Source organism: Sciurus carolinensis, chromosome 3 (genome assembly GCF_902686445.1).
Source record: "Sciurus carolinensis chromosome 3, mSciCar1.2, whole genome shotgun sequence".
Lineage (NCBI taxonomy): Eukaryota > Metazoa > Chordata > Mammalia > Rodentia > Sciuridae > Sciurus > Sciurus carolinensis.
The window spans coordinates 173,820,204-173,847,908 of NC_062215.1; the positions used below are offsets into that span (position 1 = coordinate 173,820,204).

Below are 27,705 nucleotides of genomic sequence, written 5' to 3' on the forward strand. Positions count from 1 at the left end.
AACATCTACCATGCATGGAAAAATCCTAACATTGGAGGGGCAAGTTTTGCAAACTCAATGAAAACCGTTCAAGTTTGCAGAAGAGTGACCGTATTCCACTACAAATTCAAACAGTCCATAGCTCAGCCCGGCCTCAACCTCCTACAGCACCAGGATAACCCGGGCTCTTGCCACTCATTCACGTGTTCGGTCAAGGGCTCTTTCCATTCAAGACTCCCACTCAGTCTTCCTCAGAAGACTGTCTTATTGTCACTTCAGTTGGTGCTTCATGACTTCCAAGTCATTCCATTAATATTTTATTTTCCACTGAACAGTAATTCTTCTGACATCCATGTTTAATTTACCTAATTTATACGATTTTGTTCAACTCTATGCTACTCAACACTTGTACTTTGCTTATGAACTCTACTCATTTATTATTTTATGTATTATTATCTACTTCAATTTTTTTCCATTCCCTGCCAAAATATTGTGACTGCAAAAAGAACATGTGTAAATGGCAGTTCTAATGTTCTAAATTATTAATGACCTTTGAATTCTGGGCAACTCTGAACTACTCCACATTTGCCAGGGCCCCTCTGATTCTCTGACGACTGTCCTACTGGACTCCCCTGAGTCCTGCTCTGACCAGGCCCTCCATGGTGCCCACTGCATGTATCACATAGCCACCTCTGGCTGAGGTGTGAGACACAGCTCTAATTTTCTGCTCAGAAATTGTGTGGAAAACAACTACAGTCACAGAGAATAGATGATTGTATTCATGGCAATGGCCCAAGAAGGGCTGTGGTGACCTTGCTGAGTTCATCCATTATTGAGCAGCTACTGTATTCCAGGGAGAGCTTTCTCCTTCCCTTCTGGAGTCAGCTTCTCCATCCTTTATTGACTCGGAAATATCCTGTCTAACCACAGAATCTTCATTAAACTAGACATTCTCCTCTAATGTGAACTTGGAGAGGACTAATCCTGTGGCTCAATTAAATGCTGAGCCTAACCTCAAAATGCCCATTTTGTGAAAGGAAGTTGGGTGCAGAATGATCCCCCTGTTGCCAATGAGTAGCAGACATGCAGGCTGAAGCCAAATTTCTTGGGATTATTCTTGAAGTACAAAGGAGGACACAGGCAGTCCAGTGGAAGAAGCCCATGCCACCGTTCATGAAAGTCTGACCGTTGTTAGGAGTGATGTCTGCCCTGCCCCTTCCCCACAGAGGTGGTGGGTTCCTGGCCAGTTCTGGGTCAAGGCAATATCTGGGTACCAGCTTCTCTGAATCTGTCTTATCTCATATTCCTTAGAAAAAAACAAGCTTCTAAAATATATTCAGGCAAAAGATAATCTGAAACTGAGACTAAGCGGACATGACAGCTCTGAACTAACCTAGACCAGTCTTCAAGGCAGCCCCCGTCAGCTGAGTCCTGTGCCTCCAACCAGCACAAAGCATCCTAACCACCCAGGAGCTGCTACTCCTAAGCAACTTGACAAAGTGGTGTCTGCCATTTTTCCTTGCCCTGTAACCAAGATCTGCCTCATGCACAAAAAAGATACAATTGAATTCAGTTAATTAAAAATATCTTTTCCAAAGGCATAAGGCAATAAAATAGTATTTTTTTAAATATGGGAAGGGGGAGGGAGAGGAAGTACTGGGGATTGAAATGGAGCAAAATACGTTTTATGCATTTATGAATATGTCAAAATGAACCCCACTATAATGTATAACTATGATGCACTAATAAATACAAAAAAATACTTTGGTCAATATCATTAGTCATTAGGGAAACTAAATCAAAACCAGTGTGAGATACCTCCTTATACACATTGGAGCACCAGGAGTCAGAATTAAAAAAATTATCAGTGATAATTATAAAAATTATAAAAATTATAAAAATTATAAAAATTATCTATCTGTGGAGAGATTAGAACACTTGTATATTACTGATGGGAAGGAAAAATGGTTTGGCCACCATGGAAAACATTTCAGCAGTTCCTCAAAAAGTGGAACACACAATTAGCATGTGACCCAGTCCTTCTACACCTTAGGTATTCACCCAAGAGAACAGAAAACAGGAGCTCAAACAAATACTTGTGTACATGTTCACAGCAGCATCATCCACAGTAGCCAAAAGGTGGAAATGACCCAATATCCATCAACGGTAAAAAGGATAAAGAAATTGTGGTGCAACTTGAGCATCCATAACCAAAAAATCCAAAATACCTCAAATTCCGAAGTTTTCTGAGCAATCATAAGGCATTTTAAGTGGGAAATTCCACACCTGCCCTCATGATCTTGGTCTCAGTCAAAGCCCACGCAACTATTTAAAATACCATATAAAATTACCTTTGGGCTATGTATGCAAGGTATAAATGAATTTTCTGTTTAGACTTGGGTTTTAACCCCCCGGATATCTCATTATACATAAGCAAACATTATAAAATCTTTTTTGCCAAAATCCAAAACACTTTTGGTCCCAAAAATTTTAGATAAGGAATAATCAACATGCATATTCATACAACAGAATATTATTTGACCACATAAAGAAATAAAGTACTGCAGGCTGGGGTCGTGGCTCAGTGGTAGAGCGCTTGCCTAGCATGTGTGAGGCACTGGGTTCAAGTCTCAGCACCGCGTGTAAATAAATAAATGTCCATTGAAAGTCAAAAATTATTAAAAACAAAAAAAAATGAAATGAAGTACTGAACATAGTTCAAAAGGATGAACCAAACATGGTGCTGAGTGAGAGGCAGACCCAGCAGGTCCACTGAGAACGATTCCACTGACGTGAAGCGTCTGGTCATTCACGGGGACAGAATGCAGATTGGCGTGGCCCAGGCTGGGCAAAGGGAGAAAGGGGGTGTCACTTCTGGGCACACGGGGGCTTTATCATGGGGTGATGGAAATATTTTAGAGCTAGATAGAGAAGTGACTGCCCAACATGTTGAATGTACTGATGCCACTAAATCGTTCTCCTTAATAAGAATGGCAATTTTATGTCATTTGAATTTCATCTCAGTTTTTAAAGATTTAAAGCACCTCTGCCCAGCCTTTTGTCTGACATCTTTCGCCTCAGGGCAAGCAGTGTCCAGCACCCCCACAGCTCTCCTCACCTCTCTCCCAAAACCTTCATGCATCACCCCACCCCGCTTCTGCCCCATCTCCAACCTCCACCACCAGCGTCTCCCCTGGGCCGGCTTCAGTGCCATGCATCCCTTGCTCTGCAGGACACAGCCCTTCTTGCCACCAGTGCCCCACTGAGGACACCATCCCGTTCTGCCCCTCCCTTCAGTATCACGCTTGGCATAAAGGCAGCCCTGCAGGTTGAGGCTCTTTCTGGTCCCTGTAAAGGGCTCCCTGCCCACAGAGATCCAGGCAAGGTCCAGGCCCAGGATGGAGTCCAGGAAGCGGAGCCTGGAAGCAGGCCAGTGTTCCCAAAGGACATTGCTCAATTTCCTCGTTCACTTTCACTCTCTAGAAAGCTTCCAACAGTGTTTAACAAAAAAGTTGATTTTTAACCACTTTTGAAGATTTCCAAAGTTTTCATTGGTCGACTTTTGCTTTCTCTTCTGAACAGGTTTCGGGGAGCATTTGGCTTGTGGTTTGTTTCTGATCTGAGCCCCAGTGGCTGCTGGTGGAGAAGGTGGTGAGATCAGGGTCCCACTGGGAAGCCCAGGGAAGGTTGAACGGCTACCTGGGGTGGGTGGGGCAGTGGGTGGGACAAGGAGGTGGGGTGGGGATCCCAGAAGCAGACAGACACCAGCTTTTAGGAAAGTGTGTCAACTCGGCTTTTAGTAAAGTGACCCAGAGCTGTGACCAAGAAACCATTCCAAGAATCATCACAAAGGAGCGACAAAGCTCCAAAGTGGTTTTTAAGGCCAGAATGACAAAGTACTGAAGTAGCCAAACCAAGCTTGGCATGCTTAGAACAATAGATTGAAGGTATGGAACATTTTTTAAAGGAAAGGAAAGAAAGAATATTAAAAGATTCAGAAAAAATGGGCTAGAAGCAAGCCCCGGACCCAGACAGGGGTTGCAAAAATAGTTTCCAGTCCTCTGAGGGTCCCTGAGGCCCTTTCAAGAGAACCATGAGGTTGAAATTATTTTATAATAATAAAACAAGTGCCTTTTTCATTGTTGACACTGGCACTAAAGATGCAAAAACAAAGGTGAGAAAGATCTCCAACACTCTCCCAAGGACCAGAGCTGGGTCTAGGCAGTGGTCGATCCTCCCAACCTTCCATACCTGCCATTCACAGGGGGAAATGTCAGCCTCACCTACATCGTCCCTGATGGCCAGTAAAAGTGGAAACCTTAAGACCTCTCAGCCCAAGTGCATATCTTCACACCCCTGATAGAACAGGAGATCAACATGAAACACCTCTGCAGCACCCAGACCCCAACCACCCCTCCAGCTAACACACTTGGGCAATTATTTTTCACAGGGTGCCATTTTTCTTTAAAAGAATGGCTGGAAGACAAACTATAATTACCCAAACTTGCCTATTTGGCCGACATTTCCTCTCAAATGAACAAAGTGAGCTGTCGCTTCAAGGAAAATAACCAACAGTTTTTGTTGTCAGAGATAAAATCTGAGCTTTCAAGGATGAATTAGAATTTTGGAAAACTTTCATCTTCCATTAGGGTCTTGACAGATTCCCAATACTTAAAGACATTTCTGATAAGATTGACGGTGATGTTAATCGTAGATATGATATTTTGATATTGTATTAAAAACGTGTCAACACTTGAAAGCTCCTCGTGTAACTCAGTGATTCAATATTTTCCAGCTCACTGATACAAGATGTTACAGAACCATTCCTGGGCAAAAGATCCCAAAAGGACAAACCAGTAGATGGTAACATGGCAAAGTGCAGAAGTTTATCGATATGGTTTCAGATTCCACACTCGATTAACCTTTGAAAATCTACCACTTGTCAAGTTTGGGGGTATTTTCAAGAATAGCTGCAATTATCTAAAAAGACTTTTAAAACATTTCTTTAAAATATTTTCCAACTAAATATCTGCGTGAGGCTCAGATTTTTCCCTAGCCCTCAACCAAAACAACACATTGCAACAGATTGAATGTAAAAGGAAATGCACAACTCCAGCTGGCTTCTTTTAAGCCAGACAAGAAAGAGATTTGTAAAAACAAAAACAATATTACTCTTCTAATTTTTTGGGGGGGAGGTTGGGCAAATATGGTTATTTCTCACTTAGAAGGTGCTATTCGTGCTAATATGTGATATGTGTATTGAATGAATTAATAAATTGTTGAATTCCTCAGTTTTAATCTAATGCAATAACTATCAAAACATAACCTATTCAACAAAAGCTCTTTAGAGTCCTCACTCATTTCTAGTAAAAGACTCCTGAGGCCAAAAAGTCTGAAAAACACTGAGCCCGGCAAAGCCAGACAGTTTTATAAGACACACTCCTGACACAGGATCTGGCGGTACATCTTCAAGAACCCGTAACTTGGAAGACAGAAATGCCCCAGAGCCCCAGGGCAGCTGAGCTCCTTGGCTCAGCGGGGCCAGTGCATCTCAACACTGTCCTGCACTGCCCGGGGACGTTGAGTCAAATACCGCGGTGACCATATTGCCGAAGGACGTTACAGCTGCCTTCGTCTGTGTAAGACCACTCTGTGATGTTCAAACAATAACACAGTCACCTAACAACGCCTTTCTCAGGACGCAGCTCCACTTTCCAGTGGACTTAATATCATGAAGAAGTCCTTCAAGTCTGCGGCCACACGGATGATTAGAAGCCACTGTCCAGAGCCTGCTGCTGCTTCTGCCCAGTTTTGGAAAAGTGAGGCTCTATCCCTCCCGCGGCAGCTTCCTTGGACATAGATGACTGGTCATTCAGAAGCCACCTGATATTCTACACTTGGTAGGATTTTTTAGACAAGGCCACAGAGGCAACAGGGCCAAGAAATTATAACAAACAGGGCAATTATTATAACAAACTACAGTTCTAATCTCATCTGACTCAGAAAAACAGATGAGTTCAATTACATTTCAAGCCAAATTTGGAGCAGCGACAGAGAGCAGAAGACCATGGTGGGGAAAGGACAGAAGGTTCCCCACTTAGAACATGAAAGAAGTACCAGATGAGGCTGAGGAGGTCAGTAATGTTCTGAGCATCAGGAAGGGTCAAGTTCAAGGACTTTCGATGCCAGTGTTCTGAATCGAGGCATCAGGAGAGTAGGGACCACGTCTGTGTCCTCACCTGTGCCAGGTTGGGACGTGGCTCTGGCACATTCTTGGTGCTCACAACACCCCGCTGGAGGAAATGAAACTGTGAACAGAGACGTGAACCCCCAAGATGGCAAGTAGGAAAGCCCCTTCCTGGGGAGCAAGCAGGGCTCACGGTCTCCAACAGGGAAGGGCTGCGCGTTCCCCACGAACACCCCCCCCACCACCACAGGCACAGCACTTAGCCATGTCATTCCCAGGAGCGGGAACCACTCACTGGAAAACAGGACAAAAAGAGAAGCACTTCTGAGAGAAGGACGATAAGGAGAGCAAGACCCCCAGCTTCCTGGACATGAACGTCTGGTGGGAGCCTTATCACTGTGTTTCCCAAGCCGTGAATTAGAACCTAAGGCTTACAGGTGCCTGTCTTCAACACAGTTCTGATGAGCATCTCTCGCCTTCATGAAGCCTTAGAGTATCAAGCTGGCCACACCCAGGGATTTCCTCTTTCCCTGAATTCCTGACTTCACCGGCACCATTATTTTCTCAAACTTTGCTCTGGAGAAAAAGAAGTCCAGAGAGTTTAGTCCCAGGTATGATATATGCCAAAGAAGATCACAGAAGACGTGGACAGATCTCCTCGGTCCCTCCGAGAAGTCATGAGAACGGTGTCTTCAGTGTCTCGCTCCTTCCTGGTCCCCAGGTCAACACTCAGACCCTGCCCCAGACCTGCTTGGTCAGGTTCTGCAGTTTGGCAAGGTCCCCACGTGACCCGGGTGCCCAGCAAGGTTTGAGAAGCACAGCATGAAAGGTCAAACCCAAAAGAACAAACAGAAACTTCTATTTCTGCCCAATGCCTGGGTTTCCTTGTCCACAGTTGAACTTTACTTTAAGGCTGCTAAAGAAGCAATAAAGACTGCTTTCATCTCAAGGGTCCTAAGAGAGGACATCTGAGGGAGGGAGGGAGGAGAGGCAGTGTGGCCCAGCAGGAGGGGCCCCAGGGCAGGAGGGGCCCCAGGGAGGAGTCCAGAGCTCTCCCTTCTCACCTGTCTTGCCTGGGCCAGGAATCAATTCCTGGGCCTTGAGAAAATGGCTTGAACCTCTCTTAAACTTTGGTTTCCTAGCGTTTAAAATAAAAGATGTGGAGAAACCTCTAAAATCTCCTTCTGCTTTAAATCCTATGACCCTGAAAACGGCACAGTGACAGAATCCTCGCCCTGATGTATCTGGAAGGCCACCAGCTCGCCACACTCCTCTGTGACCGTTAGCACGGGGGATGCATTTCAACCTTCTGCAAAATGTTGATGCTGAATAGAAGCATGACGAAACGTCTCTCCTCTAGGATGTAATTCTAGAATCATCTCTTTAAATAATTTATAATAAATGATTCGAACACGTTGTCGTATTTTTAGTGCAGGCAACGATATGACCATCCTTCTGTTCTATAACATAAAGGCAGAAATGGCTTTTTAATCACATTAGTCCCAAAAGTCATCATTCAAACACAAGCCAGGGAAATCCTAGACAGGCTTATCCTTCACCCATTAACCAAGCGACAGCTGGGCTGTGCTGACCTTCATGATCTCTGGGGCTAATGTGTTTCTAATACTTATCATATTTTTATTATTCATAAAAGTACTTATTCTCCGAGGCCCACGGGCAGTTTCTGCCAGCGAAATTTGAGAGAAGACACCTTTTTTCATTAGTAAGTAAATCTCGAGCACATTCCTTTTGGCCTTAAGTCCAGAGTATCTATTCTGTGGCTCAAAATCTTTTAATAAGTCTTGTCATTAAGCTGTTTATTCAGTCAAGAAAAAGGGTTTTGCCTGCATTCTTAGAAGACCTTCTTGGAATGGATGAGTCTGTACTTGTCGTGTCATTAGGTGTGTCCCATCTGTTATTCCGCTCAGCACCCTCTCTGCTTGGGTCTCCAGTGTGCTCGCGGAGCTGTGGGGGCCTGGCCTGCCCACACTGAGTGGGGCCACTAGAAAGGCCCCCGCACCCTCATGTTCTGGTCGCGGCTGCTGTCCACATGCTGTTCCTCTGATCCTCTCTGGGTTCCCCCATCTCTCCTCCCGTCCTGTTTCTTTCTCATAGCCCTACCAGGTCACTGTGCCTTTTCTCGAGGTCTCAAGAGGGCCCCTGTGTTTGCACTAATGATGTGGAGGCATTGGCTCTCAGAGAAGGGCTGGGGGAATGGTGACATCTATTCCTGCTTCCGCCCAGCGACACCACCTCACCAAAAGAGAGGTTCGCTAATGGTTCCAAACCAACAGGGAAATAGCGAGACTATAATGGGTGCGAATTATCCTGACCTGTTTCTTTTTGAAGTAATGGGGAAAGGATTGAAGATGCCACTTAAGATGTTCCTGAGGGGTTACTAACTTTCCGGGTCCCACCGTCTATGAGATGCCCTTGGATCAGAGAGTATTTCCTGACTTGTCATTCTGTGAACCTGAATTCATTTTCCGCACTCCTGTGTTCATTGACTCTCCATACTCCTATATGTATCAGATGTAAAATCCAAATATACCTCTACTTCTAAGCTCAGAGAACTGATTTCTATCTTATTTTTTCCTTTTGTTTATCTTCCTCATTCAGTTTGCAGACAGTTTTTGGGCCTCTCCTGTATGAAAAGCACCAAGCAGGTCATTATCATAGATACAGAACAAGCCAGACCCAGATGCTGATGTTAAAGAGTCCACCCTCTGAACTCCCCAGGGGAAGTCCTCTGTGATCTCACCTCTGCCTGGGACCTTCCTCAGGGCTCCCAGAGCACACTTGGAAGCCTCTCCAAGCACACATCACCCTGCTCTGAACTATTAGTTACTTATCCAGCACGCTGCCCCTGAGGTCTTCCGGCTCTTTCCAAAAGTCAGGTCTTACTGGACCAAACTTGTATTCCCCAAAGCCTAGGGAAGTACCAGGCATTAGGCAGGTGCTCAAGAACTCTGCAATAAAGTGAATGCAAATAATAATGGACACAAAGAAATACCAACATAAACCGAAAGCCATGTATCTCATAAGAGAGGAGGTTGCTTCTGGTCTTGAGGGAGCTACTCTGCTCTGGGGCTTAGGGACAGCGTCTGGAAGCAGACAGATTTTGAACTGAAGTTGAAATACTGTTGGGGAGTTAGGGGGACAGAGGGGAAGGGAGGCAAGGGCAGAGGTACAGGGACAGAGGGCAGGGAGGAGGCTAACCTTCTAGATGAGGAACAGTATGAGCAAAACTACAGAGATCTCTGGGGTGTCAGAGGGGTACAGGGATTATGGGAGGGGCGTTAACCATATAATCCTCAAATGAAAAGCTGTTGTGTGTGCGCTTCAGGAAGTCAATGAGAAGGAGCCTCAGTTTCCAGGGTTGTGGTCCATGATTGACTTCAGAATCAGAAGCTGCCCAGAAAAAGCCATGAGAACCCGAGTCAGGGGCCTGGAAGACGACATTTCTCCAGGGCTATTCTGAGAAAACAAAAACTTTAAAACTGCCTTAACCTGTGTGCTGGGAATCAACTGGGTAGAAGAGGGTGACAGGGGATTAGAAGAACAGAGAGAATCCTGTGGTGGCTAATTTTATGTGTGAACTCTGCTGGGCCACCGTGCCCAGACATTTGGTCAGATGTTATTCTGGATGTTCTCCAGGAGATTTTGAATGAGATTTACATTCAAATCAGCAGATTCTGAGGAAAGCAGATTACTCTCAATAATGTGGTGGCTCTTAGCTGACGACCCGAATGGAACGAGAAGATGCCCTCTCAGACCATCTGCCAGCAGGTGATCCTCAGACTCCCTCTGCAACACTGGCTCTTCCCTGGCACTATGGCAGGTGCCCTCTGAACTCCAAGAGCAATCTGCCAGCCTCCCCCAGCAGATTCTGGACTTGCCACGGCTCTACAATTGCTAAGCCAATTCCTACACCCATCCTATGAGTTCTGTTTCTCTGGAAAATCCAGACGAATGCAAACCTCTTGACCTTGAGAGACAAGGTCATTTGGAATCTAATTTTGGATCTAAGAAGACTCAATGCCACAAGTGAAGAGCCCCATGCAGATTCCCTGACACGTAACCTGTACGATAATTAAGAGATCGACCATCAACTAGGCCACAGCTGGTAAGCCCAACGACCCTAGTGACAACCTTCAAAGAGGGAAAGGCTGGCCAACAGTCAAGCTGCTTTCCTAAGAATCAACCCTTGCAACAAAAGCAGTTTTCAAAAATGAAAGAGCTCCTGCTGGTATAATAGTAAACACTTTACAGAGACCTTTCCAGAACAGTGCAATGTCTAAGAACAGCTAGCTTCCGCTCTACCATAAGCCACCCATCAACCTGAAGTTGTGAGACATCCCCTCACCAAAGTGCATCTGACAGGAAAGAAATGAGTTCCATTACCCAATAAGAGTGGTGTGGAAATAAGAGGATGGTTTTTACTTTGATGGATGATCTAATAAAAAGATATAAAAATGATTAGAAACAATAAAATTAAATCACCAAATACAAATTCTATTTGTTTGGTGCTATGGAGTAGGTCTTGCCTCGAGTGGAAGGCTGGACTTTATAACTCCCAATTTTAGGAAACTGTAAAAAGAAACGCGATGGTGGTGGTCTTTTATTGCCAGAAAACTGCTTCTCAGTCGCTGTAACTGCCCTAATGACAATCCCAAAAAGCCAGGGGATCCAAGTGGACGCAGAAATGATGAGCAGCCTTTCCACCCACTGGCCCTGCGCAGACAGCCCAGGGATGCTTCTGTCCAAGGGAACCATGTGCCCCAGGCGGTGGGTCTTGGAAGGGACCTGGTAATTGCAGCCTGTTGGATTGCTCAGAGTCACCTGGGGGTAATTGCGATGCTGCCAGTCCTGACTTCCTCATAGTAACTGAAGGCAAATGCAGAATCCACAACGGCGGAGACTCCACTCTACAGACACCCAGCATGGGGCTACCAGGTGACAGTGGCAGAAGGAAGCACTATCTCATAGGTACCCGAAGCTCTCAGGTGCCCCGATGAAGATGCGTTTCCTCTAATGATCTGCTACAATTAGCACGGACACATGAGTCACTGTTCCATGTTCGTCCAGGTTTGCCGAGCTTCCTGCCAGGTGCCGAACACCACCAAGGCCTTCTTAAGGGCGTCAGCTCTAAGCAGTTCCAGGCGACGCCTCCTGGCTAGGGCTTTCCTGCCAGGGACTACCCCAAGCTGGTCGATGACCACAATGTCCACAGGTCAAGAGGACATGGTGACTTGTAGACTAAAGACTGGTAGTCTGCCTTGTAGCCTGCACAGCAGGACCGGCCACTGGGAAAGCAGGCACACAAAGAACACTGCACTCTGTCATTCAGAACTTCCCAAGGACCCCTCTGTTCCTCCTTTGAGACTCTTCTCTTTCGCCCACGTTGTCTTATTCAGAGGTAATCCGTCTTCAAAATGATTCCTGGGGACTAGCAAGGCCTCCTTGGGAGGCTTGTGAGCCTCGCTCTTGCCACCTTGGGAGGGCCGGCACTATCCCCCTCCGGAGTTGGCTGTCCTTGGGACCCACCCATACGCCCAGCACCTCCTCGGGGACTAGGCTGTCCATGGCTCCCTCGTCTTTCCCCAGTGATGTCTCCCGCCCAGCTTTCACTGCCATAGAACACTCAATATCCTTTACTCTTTTTTTCCCCCCCTAAAATGCATTGATAAATGAGGCTTCCCCTCAGGAAAGAGAGCAGACTGGTCCAAATTGGCAGAGACGGAAGACCACGGGATCCACAGGGCAGGCGTGGCTGTGTAAAAGCCCCTCTGGTGCGTCACCCCTGGCACCTCCACAGTCTCCCCTTCCTCCCCGAAGGAGGGATATAGCTTCACCTTTTAGTTTACATCTGTGTTCATTTTCAAAGATTTAGCAGAAAGTATCGTTTCCATGACTCTCTTGGGTTCCTGACTACACTCTGCCTTTTCCAGGAACCATCTAAAGAAAACATAGTATATTTAAGCAGCTGCAATATTATACCTAAGACAGGAAAAACACGGGTTTTCCAAGATGCCGAGGGCAGCATTAAAATCTTGCTCCAGCGTCAGCCCACGCCCTCGGTGGCTGAGCTCCACGACACTGTCACCCAGTGTGCCCACATCACCACAGGAGGTGCCACCCAAGAAACCTTACTGTGCTGCCCTTAAAGTCAGCTAAACCCAGCCGTGCTCTTCTGGGGCTTGGGGAACCCACTTCCACTTAACGTCAACTTCAGTGGAAGCATGTGCACCACTGGAGAGAGGAAGATACAGGAAAGGACGCCAGAGGCAGAGGTAGCGAGTGCCAGAGAAGATGTCCCGTGGGACAGGCCCTCGTGAGGCACATCGACCCCTCATCAGGGAGTTTCAGGTGGAGCCTGGAGCCCAGATGTGTCCTAAGGGGGCCACATACTGAGGGAGACTGGCCCGGACTACTGTGCTTCTCTGCTGCCTGACTCCTGGACCCCTGTGGTCCACCTGGAACCAGGATGCAGAAGAGGAAGCTATGCTCAGAGCCTTGCCCTGTGTCCCACGTGAGCACCGCTACTAAAGAAAATGAAGACCAGCCCAGGTCGTCCACGGCGTCTATGACGCCAGTCCCACCGAGATGGAGCAAGGTCGTCCACGGTGTCCATGACGCCGGTCCACCGAGACGGAGCACGGTGGGCCAGCCTTCCCACCGCTGCTTCCTCTCATTCCCTTTCCTGCCTTGCCTTTGCTGCTGTAGCTCTGTTACCACCACCAGGGAGACGTGAGGCCCAACCAGGGAGCGGTCACGCCGCAGGCAACAGTGCCAACACTGAAACATAAATACCGAGCTTACCTTTTCTTTCCTCCACGTCTCTTGATTCTACTACTGCACACCATCTCTCCTTCAGACCCACGCAAAACTTACTACCGCACAAATGTCTTGTAATTGCTTTATGAATCATACGGAGATTTATCTATCCATACGTTGCATACTAATACATAATTGGAGCCAGAAATACAGAGGCTCCTTCAGCAAACACACTTGGTCTCTCTTCTCGCCCTTACTTTACCCACCACCCTCAATGGCAACATAGATTTACAAGCTACCACTGTCCCCTTACCTCTGATGGCTTCGTGGTGCATTTTCCTTTTCCTGAACACTCCAAGTCATTTGTATGGCTGTCCCCAGGCACACAGGTGCTGGCCTTCACCACCAGAGTTAAGCGCAGAGCCACGATAGATTTAGTAACAGAATCATTCACAAAACCTAAAAGAAAATGGGACAATAGGAAATGTAAAGCTTTACCCATGGCTCTCCTAGAGACTATGAATTTAGTTTAAGCAGCGTTCAAGACTGGCAAATAAAACAAAACACATGAAAGCAAATGAATAAAGCACAAGGCCACTGTCCACTCAGGCCTCAGGTCTCTAAGACAGACCTGTCTACCCAACACCACGGTGGCCACTCAGGCCAAGGGAAAGGAGCAGCAGGTAGTTCAGCCACCATCTTTTTTTTTTCCTGTTATTTTTTCCTTCCCCCCCCCACCCTTCCCACCCCCTTTTCCCTCTGTACAGTCCCTCCTTCCTCCATTCTTGCCCCCTCCCAACCCCCATTATGTGTCATCATCCGCTTATCAGCGAGATCATTCGTCCTTTGGTTTTTTGAGATTGGCTTATCTCACTTAGCATGATATTCTCCAATTTCATCCATTTGCCTGCAAATGCCATAATTTTATTATTTTTTATAGCCACCATCTTACACCCTTGCTCTGCTCCTGCCTTTGTCCACAAGGATTACTCTGTGTCTCAGTCCCCGCTCTATGCTCAGTCTTAGAATTTAACCCTCTGCCAAGGAGCAACCCAGTCCTTCCTCCTCCTGTCACACTGGATGGTCACAAATGCGGGAAATCCCCAAAGGCCCCACCCTGTGTGAGTCCGCCTGAACAGCTCTCAGCCCCTCCCAGGTGGGCATGCAACACAGGTGCACATTCTATGTTGGGCTTATTCATGCATATTTCACTTGACCACCAATCTAACCTCAGTATCAATTTTTATCTATCCAATAAAATAGGTGATTTGGGCCATCTAATAAAACAGGACTAATCATAGTTGATACTGACTGCAATATCATTGATATGGCATATCAATGCATCCATATGAATGCATCCATTCATATGTAGTAGATAGCAATACATATGTAATAAATTGACAATAATTATACTCCTTAGGAATGGACATATAAATGCTGTATTTGTACATCAATGATTAAATTATTTTCATCAGCAAACATCTTTTCCTAATCAGAATATTCATTTATGTCTGATTTTTAACTTCAAAACAAAATATTACTAAAACTCATGAATTTGACAAGATACTCAATACAACATCCTCAATGATATTCAAGAGTAAGATCAAGTCCAAGAGTCTCAATACTATGAAACTATGTCCATAGATATTTTTATGACAAAAGATTTTTAGCACCAAGATGGAATCAAAAGTAAATGGGAAAAACAGGAGAAAATAATTTTTAGGCCAACTGAAATGAATTCCATTACCAGATTTTTTTTAAAAAGTGATTTGAATCCCTACCTCATGCCATATATTAAAAATAAATCTAGATGGCTTAAAGAGCTAAATGTGAAGCAAAAAATTTTTAAAACTACAAGTGGAAAACATAGGAAGCTATTTCACTGATCTTGGGGTAGGACATTTCTTAAATAAGAAACAAAATAATAACCCATAAAAATATATCAATCAATTTAGCTTTCTGTAAACTTAAATTATATATAAATGGCCAGAAATAAACATGGTTGACTAGACACAGGCTTAAAAATGAAATTTAGGGCTGGGGAGATAGCTCAGCTGGTAGAGTCCTTGCCTCATAAGCACAAGGCCCTGAGTTCGATCCCCAGTACCGCAAAAAAAAAAAAAAAAAATGAAATTTACAATGCATATAGCCAGCAAATGATTAGCTGCTAGAATATACAAGGAATTCTTTGGCCACTTGCTTTTTGAAACATTATTTGTATTTATGTAAATATTAAAACTTACATAGCAGTAATAAGCACTTCCATGTAGACATAACATATATACATAGTAAAAGTATATAAAGATGCATGGAAAGAAACAAACCAAAATCAAAAGGAGGAGAGAAGGAAACAGGTGGGAGAGGAGGGAGCCTTTGACTGTATATGTAATATTCTATTTCTCTGCTCATGATATGCAAGAAAATATGCAAAATATTTATTAAACCTTGTGTATAAAGAAGCCCTGTATCCATTTCTATAGTTTCATGTATATTTTAAGTATTATTTAACCAAATTTTTATTTAGATTATTTATTATAGCTCAGGCATCACAACTGCAAACAAGTTTGATGGGCTAGAAAAATACAGTATCCTGACACTTAGAACACACAGTCCCCAAATGATTTTGTGGTTACCTTCTCAAAACTTTTTGAGCAGTCTCTTTCCCTCACTGCATCAAGGTCCTTCTTGTAATGCACACATATACGTGAGGAATCTCATTTGTTCTTCAAGTACATTGCATTAAAATAATGATAACAAACTGAATAAGAAACAGGACTCATGTTAATTCACCTTTTTTGCAGGCAAGTAGCATTATCTCATTAACTGGTGGTCACTTGAGAACATGTTGCTTCTGTTTATAAGAAATTAACAACTTTCCAAATAGTTCCAATGTTTTCAGCTTAGAATTCCGAGGGTACTGTATATTTCCAAAGGCCATTAGCACAGATTTATTCAGTGTTGCATGACACATTAGGGTTCACTTTCCATACTTTGAAATGTGAAGAGGAGGGAAATCATGGAGCAAAAAATGAGGTAGGTCTTGAATTGAGAGATGAAAGGAACTCATGCTCTCTGGGATCTTTGGTCTGGGATTCTGACATGTGGGTTCCTGGAGATCCCTTGGGCTCCAGTGGGTTGGCAGGAATGGGGAAGAATTCCTCTAGCTCTCAGAACTGCTTCTGGCAGTTGTGGAAAATTAGTCTCTGGGTTCCACCTCCATGTTTCCTGAGTATTCATTCAGTCAGGACTTCTCTAAGCTAAGCCAATTCCCCAGATGCCATATGGGATCAGGGAGTGTCACTTCCCAAAGCCAGACTGGTGAGACCATTAATGGATAAAAGAAGGCCTAGCAAAGAAAGCATCTCACAGGCACCAAGCAGAGGGACATAAGAGAGCCATAAACATGAGACCAGAGGATAAGGATAAAGTCTCAAATGGAACAAACCAGAAAACCAAACCCTGGTGAAGGGAACCCAGCAAGGAGAGACACAAGTAGCTCAATGCAGACCTGACATGTCCACCTGTCCACACCGGCTATCAGCCCCAAGCAGGCAGGTTCCTACGTAGCTCTGGTCCTCCAGGCAAACAGCCTGTGAAAGGCCACAGGTCTCCTCTCTGTATTCAATCTCAGTATGTGTGTACTCTAATTTCTCCTATGAACCATGTAGAGAAATAGAAAATTACCAAAGACGAGTAACTCTATTGTGCTTGTCTTGGGCCCCCTGGACCCTTCGACTCGCATCACTGGGGCTTTTGAAAAAGACACTTACCCTGCTTCTCCTTGGGCAGAAGGAAGAAGACACAGCTGTGCCCTTAACTAGCCTTGACTGTAAGTGAACAATTGGATTATTAACATCTTGATTATCTAGGAGGAAGGCTTCTGCTTTACCCACAAAAGGTACTTAAGACAAGGTGATAAAAATTGTTTTGGAAAGATTTTAAACAAGCCATGCCCCTCTAAGCCCATACTTTCTCACGCAGTAAATGGAGATAATAACCCTGAATGTGGTGGCTGTAGCATTTATTGCCAAACTGGGACTCCTTCCAGAACAACAGGGAGTGCTTTTCATAACTACACAAGCCTACGGTAAGAGCAGCATTGTCCTGGGCAATTGAACAGTAGGTCCCCTCCTCCCACTGACTTGAGGAGTATTTGGAGTCAGCGTTACTATTTAGACCAGGGATGCTTTAACTGGAGGAAGAAGGACTCCGACAGTCAGTGTGAGACTTATTTCACATCAAGGTCATGATGGGGAAGAGCAGAAGTCAGAGAGAAGTGGAGAAGTGCCCACTTGGCACTAGAGGACAAACGTCTCTTGCATCTCCGTGAAGACAGGTACCACAGGTCTGATCACAGCGGCGCTTCAGTCCCTACAGAGCTGGTTACTTTCTTCCTAGGATCTCCTGTTGAGACCTTTATCGTAAGTTGGCTTTGGGAAGGAAGGAAATGGAAGCCCACACAAAAGCTCCTCTTCTGTAGAGCTTTCTGTTTCCTCCATCATGTCTGCACCACGTACAAACACGCTCACCCGACCCCGTAAACATCCCACAATTCCTCCGCTGCTGGTGACACTCCTTCCCCAATCTCATAACCACTGAGATCCAGCTCGGATGGCACCTTATTCCTGAGTTTTCTCAGTATTGCCTTCACTCTGAGCTCTACCATGTCCATCCGTGCTCAGGCCTATGACGTCGGGTACCAATCCCTCATTACCTTCATCTCGATGGTTTCTTATTGTGCCACCTACACTAGAGCTTCCTTGATGGCAAAGAGCAAGTCTTAGAGACATGGTGAGTAAGTAGGAAGTCAAGACACAGGCCCATGCAAGTCAGTTCCCTAAGAGAAGTTTCCAGAATGTCTATGACCCAGTACGTCCACTTTGAAGAACAGCAGTCATTTGAATGCACACATTCCAGTTTACAAAAATGTAACTGCTTATCAACTAAAGAATACCCTTGATAGAGAAATGGAGCCTGTAGAAGGTCAGGATGCTACCAGAGAACCTACTCCAAAAGACATTTTTACACATAAAAATAAAGATTAACTCAGACATCAGAGATTATAAAAGTATTTTTCATAATTTTGCATTTTCTCTAGGTTTACATCAAATTATTTTTAAAATTTATATCATCTTCTCACTAAGCATTCAGACCACATAATGCCCTATAATCATGTGGAAACGTCTTTCTTCCAAAGGTGATATTTAAAATTCTATTCAACTATTCAATTTACTTAAGGTGGCAATAATTCAAATGAGTACATGATTAAAAATATACAAGGTATAGTTTTCTAGGTAATTTGTTTCATTTCCTCAATGAATTTTTACTGAGCTCCCTTCTATAAATGAGGTACCACAGTAGATTCTAAGGGTACAAAGATGAGTCACTACCAGTAAGCGTGTCTGCCACTGAAACTTTCAGTCCAAAGTAATGGTTCTTAAACAGTGTTACAACTAGTGCCTTCAAAATCTTGCAGGAGCTTTTTCAAAGCACATGTTCCCAGGTTCCAGCACACGTGACTCAGAATCAGTGGTATGGGATGGGCCCTGGGCAGTCACAGTTTGGAGAAAGATTCCTGAAGTAATTCTGATGCCTGCTTTCCATTAAGAATCACCAGTCTGGTAGAAAAATTGACCACGTCATAAAAATACTACTATTACTAAGGCAAGAACTACCTTGAATCAGAAGCATCCATAGAGTCTCTGAAAGCACATTTTATCCTTCCATTTTTGAAATTCAGTGACTCTGATATTTAGACAATGTTTAGATTCCCAAGCTCATGTAAGTGTCTGAGGCAAGCTACCAACTCCATACTCTGGTCACCTGAGGATCAAGCTGCCTTTTGGAGGTTGCCCTAAAGCCCATGGACATCATCCTTCACCTATTAAAAAGCCATCTTCTCAGATAAAGAACTTTCCCTGCTATCTTTATTTATGAACTCTTTTGGTGGGATGAGGGAAGGAAGAAGCTTCCTCGGGTTTTAAATTTGTAATGAGGGCATTTCTTTAAGCCATGAAATCCCAAGTTTTTGATTCTGCAAACTCAATAATTATTTCAAAGCTTCCATAAGTGGTATATTTACAGCTCAATTTAAGTTTTTATGGGGGTTCCTCTTCTGGGATGATGGGACAAAATAAGTTAAATAGGGTTTTGCAACTCTTTAATTTCTAAAACATCCACATTTTTCTCAAGCTACTTTGCAAAATCATGTCACATAGCACCAGTTAATTCCTAATTGCTCCTTAAGTCCCTAAACTGAGTCAGTGGGACAAGCACATTATTTTCAGCAGGGGATGTTCACCTGAAGGCAGTGGCTGGTGGCTACTCCCAGCTAAGCGTAACTTCAGCAATCACTTCCTCTGCCTTTGAAGGTATCTAGGGGGAAATGCAGGGGTCGCTTCGTAAGGAAAAGGAACACTGTCTAATTTTACTTTCATACAACAGTTGCTGGGTCAGAGCAAAGTGCCCTCAAGAAATTCCACATGCCAAGAGTGGGAACTGTGCCCCTTACGAAGGGCAGCAGGAAGAATTTGAAATAAAATAGAATTCATTCAAAAACAGGGAGTTCTATGGGGCTTTATAAGTGATCGTTCCCGGGTCGTTGAAAAGTCAGTGTGATTTCTTTGACATCCTTCTCAAAACCGACGGAAACTTCTAACACACTTATAAGAAACACAGGGCACCATGTTTTCCTCCTTGATGGTGTGAAATCAGTGTAGGTCGCATGATTCCTGATCCAGGCCCACATCGGAAGGCTTGTCATCACATTCAGAATTTAAAACCCACAGCCAGACAAACACGGGCACCAGGAGCCAGGAAGATGCTGTGGATTCCAGAGCTGCTTCAGAACACGATTTGTCAACACTTGCATTTTCTGTGTCTTTTCAAAGACTAAAGATCTAGTGCTGCATAGATGGTCATGAACTCGCTACAACAAAGTCTGGTTTAAATTAAAAGCAAGAAAGAGAAAGAGAAGATTTATGAAAGAAAGAAAGGGGGGAAAGAAGGAAGGAGGGAGAGAGGAGGAGGACTGGGCAGAGTAAAAGGAAAAGAAAATCAAAGCCTCAGATCTATATTGAGTGAGAGAAAGAGAGGAAAATGCTAATCAGAAAAACAAGTCGAGTCAAAATGAAGAAAAGAAAACAGGCTTTCTATGAAAAATATAAAGGGCTCACACCTTTTGTTACAAAATTTGAAATTGAGTTATTTGAACATTATCATGAGCAGACTAAGTCATAATACAGAGTCTAAGGGTGTGCTTCTGATTATGAGGCTGAAATACTAAGTCACCCTAAATGGACAGCGCCTTCACGCCATGAATAAGCCAGCCTGGGGAGGCGGGTGCAGCCTGGGGCAGAAGGAGATTTACATTCATTCATGCAACTTCAAGTAGATGTTTGTTGAACTCTGACTGGGAAAAAGCATTCAGGGTCAGTGAAGAGAGCTGAGGAGGTCAGTGGGTAAGATGGACCCGAAGGACCAGCACCCTGGATGAGGTTGGGGAAGCTGGTGGGGCCAGATCACACGGGCCTCGTGAAACTCAGTAGAGAGCTGGATTCCATGGCAAGTGCGATGAAAATCCGTTGGCGAGTTTTAAGCAGGGAATAGCACATGAGTCGTGCTCTCTCAAAGATCACATTTAACTGGAAGAACCAAGACTTTCACGTAGACTGGATGTAGGTAAAAGGGAAAGTAAGAAATCAAACATAGTTCAAGCAACTTTGCGGGTAGGGCAGAGGGCAAGTGGATGGAGATTTCTACTGTGAACAGATGACATTTGAATGGGTGTGAGACCTTCAAATGGAGCAGTCGAGGTGGTAGCTGGGCACAGGGCACTGGGGGTTAGAAACATGTTCATCTGAATATGGGTGGGATTAAAACAACCGGGACAGGGAAAGTACACTTTAGGAAGGGAGGGAAGAGAGAGGAACTGGGTTCAGAACCGAACGTCAGTCTAATGCCCAATAGTCACAATTTAAACTTAGTTTCACATAGATATCAAACCATAATTATACTAGAAAAATAAACTGAAACAAATATTTGTGTGATTTTTCCATAATAGAGTTGATAAGAAAGATAAATTTCTACATTATGAGGAAATACATATATATATATAATATGTCTATATAATGTATATATTAATATATATATATAAAGAACATGTTAGAACTTTGACAACATTAGCACTGAAGAGGGAGACTTTGGTCCATCAAAAAGAAAAATGTCTCAAGGACTCTACAGAAATTGGGAAAGGAAAAGAGAAGGGAGGGGGAGAGGGACTGGAGAGACCCATTTCTATTTGTGACACAACTGGTTGATTTCCCTAAGGACTTTTAAAACTGTAACAAAGGAAAACTTTCTGCAAAGATTATCCAGGGATCTGTTAACACCTTCGAGTAGCTAGTTATGAGGACAAATAAAAAGCCAGGCTTCCTTCTCTCCCCCTACTTCCCCTCCCCTACTTTCCTACCCATCAATGCACAAATATGCATGCTCTGCTCTTACCGCAGCTCCAAAGGATGTTCATTAACGCAGTAACGAAATGTTCTGCAATCATTACAATCCTTTTAAACCAGTAACTTTGCCAACCTCACCTCCCTCTGTGCAAATGAGAAGCCAGTGAGAGGGTCCAGTCATTGTCTTTGGAATCCAGTGGTCAAGCATCAATTAAAGCACACAGCACTGGCTGCAGGCCATTAGCTGCTCATTCTATTGCCGTCTTCTTTAATATTAACGCTAAAGAGTCTTAAATGGACTTTGTAGTTAACACCTCATTGGGATTAATAGCAAATGGGATTTGCACATCTCACTTCAGTCGTTTGGCTAATGACCATTTTCTTTGCTGTTAAAGGGAAAGCATACGTGGAAAATAAAAATTCCAACCCTAAATTCTTGAGTAGTGGGCATTGAAAACGAACTGGGCCAAGTTTTCCTATTAAGACACAAACTCGTTTGGCACAGACTTATAACCTATAAAAATGGTTCCCAGTCCAGGGAAGTCCCATGACTGGCACCAGACAGGTCAGAAAGATTTCAAACACCATGAAGCCAGGGCTTTTTCTTTATCTTGGGCTTCAGGAAGGCAAACACGGTGATCCCCATGTCTTGTTCTGCAGAAGCAGGGTGAACCAGTGTACCTGAGCCAGTTCCTCAAGAAGATAGGGTCGGGGTCGTGTAAAGCCAGGCAGAATTCCCCTGGATTCGTGACCCAGTAGTCATGGGCTGGGCAGCAAAACCTGAGAAATAAATTTTTTTTGACAAAGTCACTTCAGAGGCAAAAGAGTCTCTGATGCAGGAGCAAATTTGAGCCAAGACCAAGTATAGGGCAGCACACTAATAAAACAAGGCTTACTGACTCCCCTCGGCCACAGGAACTCAGCTGCCCTCCCACCACACAGGAGGTGAGGATGCTGAGACACTGTACGCTGACTAAAGTGAGCCTCAGTCCTGGGGAACCAGCTCGGCCCCTCCACCACCCATGACCTCGTGGGGATCTTTGGGCCTTTAAGAAACAAAGCTCTTTTTTTTTCCTCTAAAATATGGGGATGATGGTAGTGGCTGCTTGCTGACTTGCAAGCTTTGATGCTTAAAGGAGTAAATTGCTTTTTTGGCAATTTTCCCCATATAGGATATCTCATTTTCTGTGGGTTCTTGAATAACGTGCAGCCCAAAATGCTTTCTGAGTTAGGAGACACACTGGCACATAACAGCAAACGTTTTTTTTACCTTTTCACTCATCAAAATCATCAGGTAGATTACACCTAGCCAATGACCGGGGAAATCACATATTAAGTAATATTATTTGCTTTCAAGAATAAGATTTCAAGGACAATGTAAAGAAATTCTAGAAAAAAATACAATTGACTTAAAGATAGATTGAGTTATTCTCAACAAATGTTGCTGTCAAATACAGTGATCTTAACAACTACCTTCCTAGGTAGCACTTTGTCAGTGTCCTCTGCAGCATCTTCTGTCTGATCATACTGCAGAGAAAACTCTGAAGATTCAATATCAAAAATATAGGCTTAAAAATTGATGAAAAATGTAGATGGAGATTCTGAGTCTGGTGTTCTACACATCTCCCAAGGAAAGATCTGCTCCCGCAGCAGAGAGTTACTTGAGCTCAGTTTCTTTTCAGGAAAGTCTTCACCCCACCACACTTCTTTTGCTATTTATACAAATCTGGATTGCTTGTCCTGAGTCAGACCCCAGAACCTGAACTGTGGGAGTGAGCAGCTGCCCACTAGGCTGATGGCCTCCTCCTCCCACCCACATTCCTTTAATCACAGGATTAGAGTTTCCTCTGGGAAATGAGCCAGGGAACCAAAGATTAAGTTTCTCCTCAGGGACTCAGTGCAACGATGGTGGCACTTTTGTGCTGCACACTAAGGAGGACTGAGGTCCCTCTGCCCGTTCCCCTTTCCTACCGTCTGATGTACAAAGAAAGTGACAGCGGCCACTGGGATAGCCAGTTTGACTGCAGAGATGGAACCTATGTGTTGAGGGTGCGTAAGTGTCCTGTTCATCCTAGACCCACCACTTATAGACTGTTCCATGAGGAAAAAATGAATCTGTAACTTGTTTAACTCAAGCTATCTTCATTGCAATGGCTTAGCCTGCGCCAGAACCAATATGAGACAGCAAAGGCATCATAGCAAACCCTGCCTCCTGGGCCATCCCATCTCCTTGGCCACCTGATGCACAAGGAATCAGCTTTCAGCCATGACCTCGTGTCAGAGTCACGAGATGCTCACTCCATTACACCTGCTGCTTGCTCTTCCTTAGCATTTACAAAGCAGGGCTGACCACCTAGGTGGCTCACCTCCTGTTGGTCAGGGTATGGAACACACTTGGAGCCCTGGAATCCTTCTTTTTGAAATAGAGATAATAACACCTATTTCCCAGGGTGGTGGTTTTGATGAAAGGTCTTCTTGGCCAAGCTTGTAATACAGTGCAGGCACAGGATGAGGACTCTATAAACCATCCCACCACCACCGCCACCGTACGAGCACCTTCACCGCCACCCCAGCAGCAGTAGCAGCAGCAACAAACAGCATCCATTTAAGATGAGTCCTGGAACAGCACAAGGTGAGAGCAACACAAGAGAAAACCACACAACCCAGAGATTGGCACACACATGGGAGAGGCTGCCACCGGCACAGCATGGCAGAACCTCCCACAGCAGCAGGAGTTCCCTCTAAAATAATAATAGAAAGTATATAGCAGTGAAGGCACGAACCAGTCCCACAGCCGCTTGCTGCCCTTACCTAGTGTGGTGTGCCGTATGCAAGAGTAAGTGCCACACCTTTAAAAGACTGGCAGGGTAGTATGTCTGTTTACTCAGCATCACCCAAACATCAGGCAAGGGGAAGTTTCCAGTCCATTATCATCTCATGGACCACCATTGTATTTGCTGCCCAAAACATCATGATGTGACGTGTGACTATAATTATAGGAATCTTGGTACTCAAACACATGTTAAAATAAATACATAAGTATTTTGACACATATTGAAATATATAAATTCAATAAATTCATAAGTATGTGTATGTATTTATAAATGAGTCCTGTGCTCTGCTGAACAGACTACCACCAGCTGTTAGCCTCTAAGCAACAGAAGTTCATTGCTCTACAAAGTGCAAGGCACAGCAAAGTTGGTGTCTGGTGAGGGCCCATGCCACTGGGTTCACAAATGGCCACCTCCTTGCTGAGGGGCAGAGGGGTGAGGGAGCCTTCTGAGGCCTCATTATAAGAGTGCTAATCCCATTTATGAGGCATCCACCCTCGTGAACTTACCACCCCAAAAGGCCCTCCTAATTAACCACGATTGGGAGTTAGGTTTCAGCACGTGATCTTAGGTGGACATAAACATTCAGTCTATTGCAGATCCTAAATGAAACTTAGATGTGTAAGTCTAAGGAAAAGGTTCTGGAAGTGTGTTTCCCCAAGGAAACAACAGTGCCAGCATGCTAGCAAGAAGTCACTCAAGGGTCCACTAATGAGCCCTCTCAAGCTGAACCTTGGAAATGGAATTATTTTAAATGACTGCTACTTTTTAAAATTATTGCTAGAATTTAAAAATAATATCCAAATTGAAGTATATCTTACATTCATAATGGGAAGAAATGGCTTTTACTCTCTGCCACATTGAATAATTCATATCTAGGCCCTACTTTAAAAAGCCTGCATGACCGATATGATCCTGCAATGTGTATAATCAGAAAAATGAGAGATTATATATGATTACACGAAGAGTATGAATCTACATCGTGCACAACCATAGAAACAAAATGATATACCCCATTTGTATATAATGAATCAAAATGCAGTCTGTAAAAAAATAAATAATTAAGTAATTAAAAAAAGAAAAATGAGAGGTTATACTCTATGTGTGATCTATCAAAATGTATAAATGCATTCTGTCATGTACAACTAATTAGAACAAATAAAATTTAAAAATTTTTAAAAGCCTACCCTAAGCCTTACTTAAATTATGTAAAAAAAAAATGTGAATAAACATTCATCAGACTTAAGACTTTTTTAAAGAATAACAAGCAACTAATACAAGAAAGATTGACGAGCATAATGGTATAAAATATTTTAATTATAAAATCCTTTCTTGAAGGATAATCTCCACTTAGAAAAATATTTCCTCATTACATGTGAAAACTGCATCATAATTGTACACTTTTTTAATGCTATTTCCTGAAAGCCCATCGGTAGAACATGAAAATTAATTTGCATTTTCCATTGTAATTTTGTTGGTTCACACAGAATGTACAATTAAAATTCTTCATTTATTTAATCGTTTTCAGTGTATACTTGATCGCCCTTTCACAATCAGAATTATATCACTTAATCTTCCATTAGTGTAGTTTCAACTCATCAAACACTAGCAAATCAATTGCTAAATTACTGTAGTGCTCATATATAATTGCCCACCATGTCCAGTCATTAATATCCAATGAATGCCTCCTGATTAATGGCATCACTATGAATGCCAAAATAATTCATCACTTCGCTGTGTTGATGTCAGGGGAACGGGAGATTAAATGTGCACATCCAATGGGGCTGGAGACAGTCCCATACACCTAAGGGAGCCAGGGCACCAGGCTTTCAAATGAGCGAACATGAAAAGGTGCTGATTGACATGTTTACCTTCCTAGCTCTTGCCAGCACTGGGAACATGATCTTTCATTTGCCTTTGTTCCATTAGAAGCTCTTTGCCATGCTTTGATGCAAAAATCCAAGTTTAAATGGTCATCCACACAGCTATCCGGGAACTTCAAGGTCATCAGAAAGAAATTACCTAAATGTACAAGTGTTTGGTAAGGTTTCTAATTTAAGATGCATTAGCTTCTTGAATTATGCATCGCAACTTTATTTTTCAGGGTATGAATTTACTGCACTAAAAATAGAACTAACCAGTGTGCCAGGACAAAGCAGGAGTGGGGACAAAGCAGGAGGGGTGCCCTGGTTTCGGGGGAAAGCCGTGTGCAGGTCTGGTAGGCGGAGTCTGATTCAGCCTGGGTTACTTCTCGTTCACATCAGTATTCTCACCCTCCACCTTAGGCCTGAAGAGCCTCCCAGGCAGCCTCCCCTATCTGCTGCACTTGCTGGGGTCCCAGAAAGATCCCCGCCACTCAATCCCCCTCCCATCTGGCTCACAAATGCTAGAATTGCCTACAGAGTTCATTGAATAAACTGTTCCTTAGGCACCAAGACACAGAGCTGTGCCAATTCCCCGTGTGCCTGAGGGCCATGTCCAGAAGCTCTTGATGTGGGGATGACTTACTTCCTTCCTGCACAGCTAAAATGCATATATTTCAGGGAGAACCCTAGACCAGGATGAATGCATGGGTTTTTCATCTCCTCCCTGCAGTGACTCCCCATTGCCACCAGGATCCCAACAGGGCCTCTGCAGCCAACCATGCCTGGCATCTCGCCTACTTCTTAGCGTGTCTCCTCAGTTTTCCGGCTATCCCTCTGAACTGCACCCTCATGGTCTCGTTGCACCTCCTCTGATGGTAGGTGCTCTCTCCAGACACAGGGCCTTTGCACACACAGTTTCAACTTTTTTCCCGAAAGCGTTTCCCATTGCCTAGTTGATACCTCAGCCTGCTCCTCTTTCTTCAAGGTATGACCCCCGCACATCCCCCAAGGTCACATCGGATTTTTGTCGTCAACTCCGGCAGTCTGCTGATCACAGTTATGATTTTCTATTTGCTTGTGTAATTAATTATTGTCTTACTTCCTCTTGCCCCGCTGACACATAAGATGCCCCAAGATGAAGGCCTTTGGCTTGTTCTCTGCCCTAGTGCCAAGCTGGAGCCTGGCCCGCAGTCCAGGTTCCAAAAGTATCTTGGGGAAGGAGGGAGGAAGACGTGAGGACATACACACAGGAGTACACGTAAGGCGTCGCCCACAATCGTGAGGAGGGGAGGACCAACGCGCAGAGAGAAGCACAGAGGGAAATCTGGTGGCGATAAGAAAGCAGCGAAGAGCTTCAGTGGAGGCGGAAATCAAGAGCAGCTCCCGCCACAGGGCAGTGCAGCCCCAGCCAGGACACCTGGACACAGAGCCCCAGACCAATTTAGGCAGAAAGTGTCACTGCAGACTATGCACTGCTGCAGACCACCACGGACAGCACCAACCCTGCATGGACGGCTGACCAAGAAGGGGCGCGTCACCAATTGCCCCTGCTCCCAGTCGGCTCTCTGGAAATTAAATTCTTTAATTTAACGTGACCATCAGCTCGGTGC

The 27,705-nt window shown here is 44.2% G+C and overlaps 1 protein-coding gene across 1 annotated transcript in view; it reads right to left on the reverse strand.

The window, feature by feature from the left end:
- Dner (delta/notch like EGF repeat containing) overlaps positions 1-27,705 on the reverse strand; it is a 301,332-nt gene that overhangs the window by 134,439 nt on the left and 139,188 nt on the right. Inside the window, exon 5 of the mRNA XM_047547772.1 lies at positions 13,257-13,402. Coding sequence (XP_047403728.1) covers positions 13,257-13,402 — 146 coding nt within the window. The remainder of the gene's footprint in view (positions 1-13,256; positions 13,403-27,705) is intronic.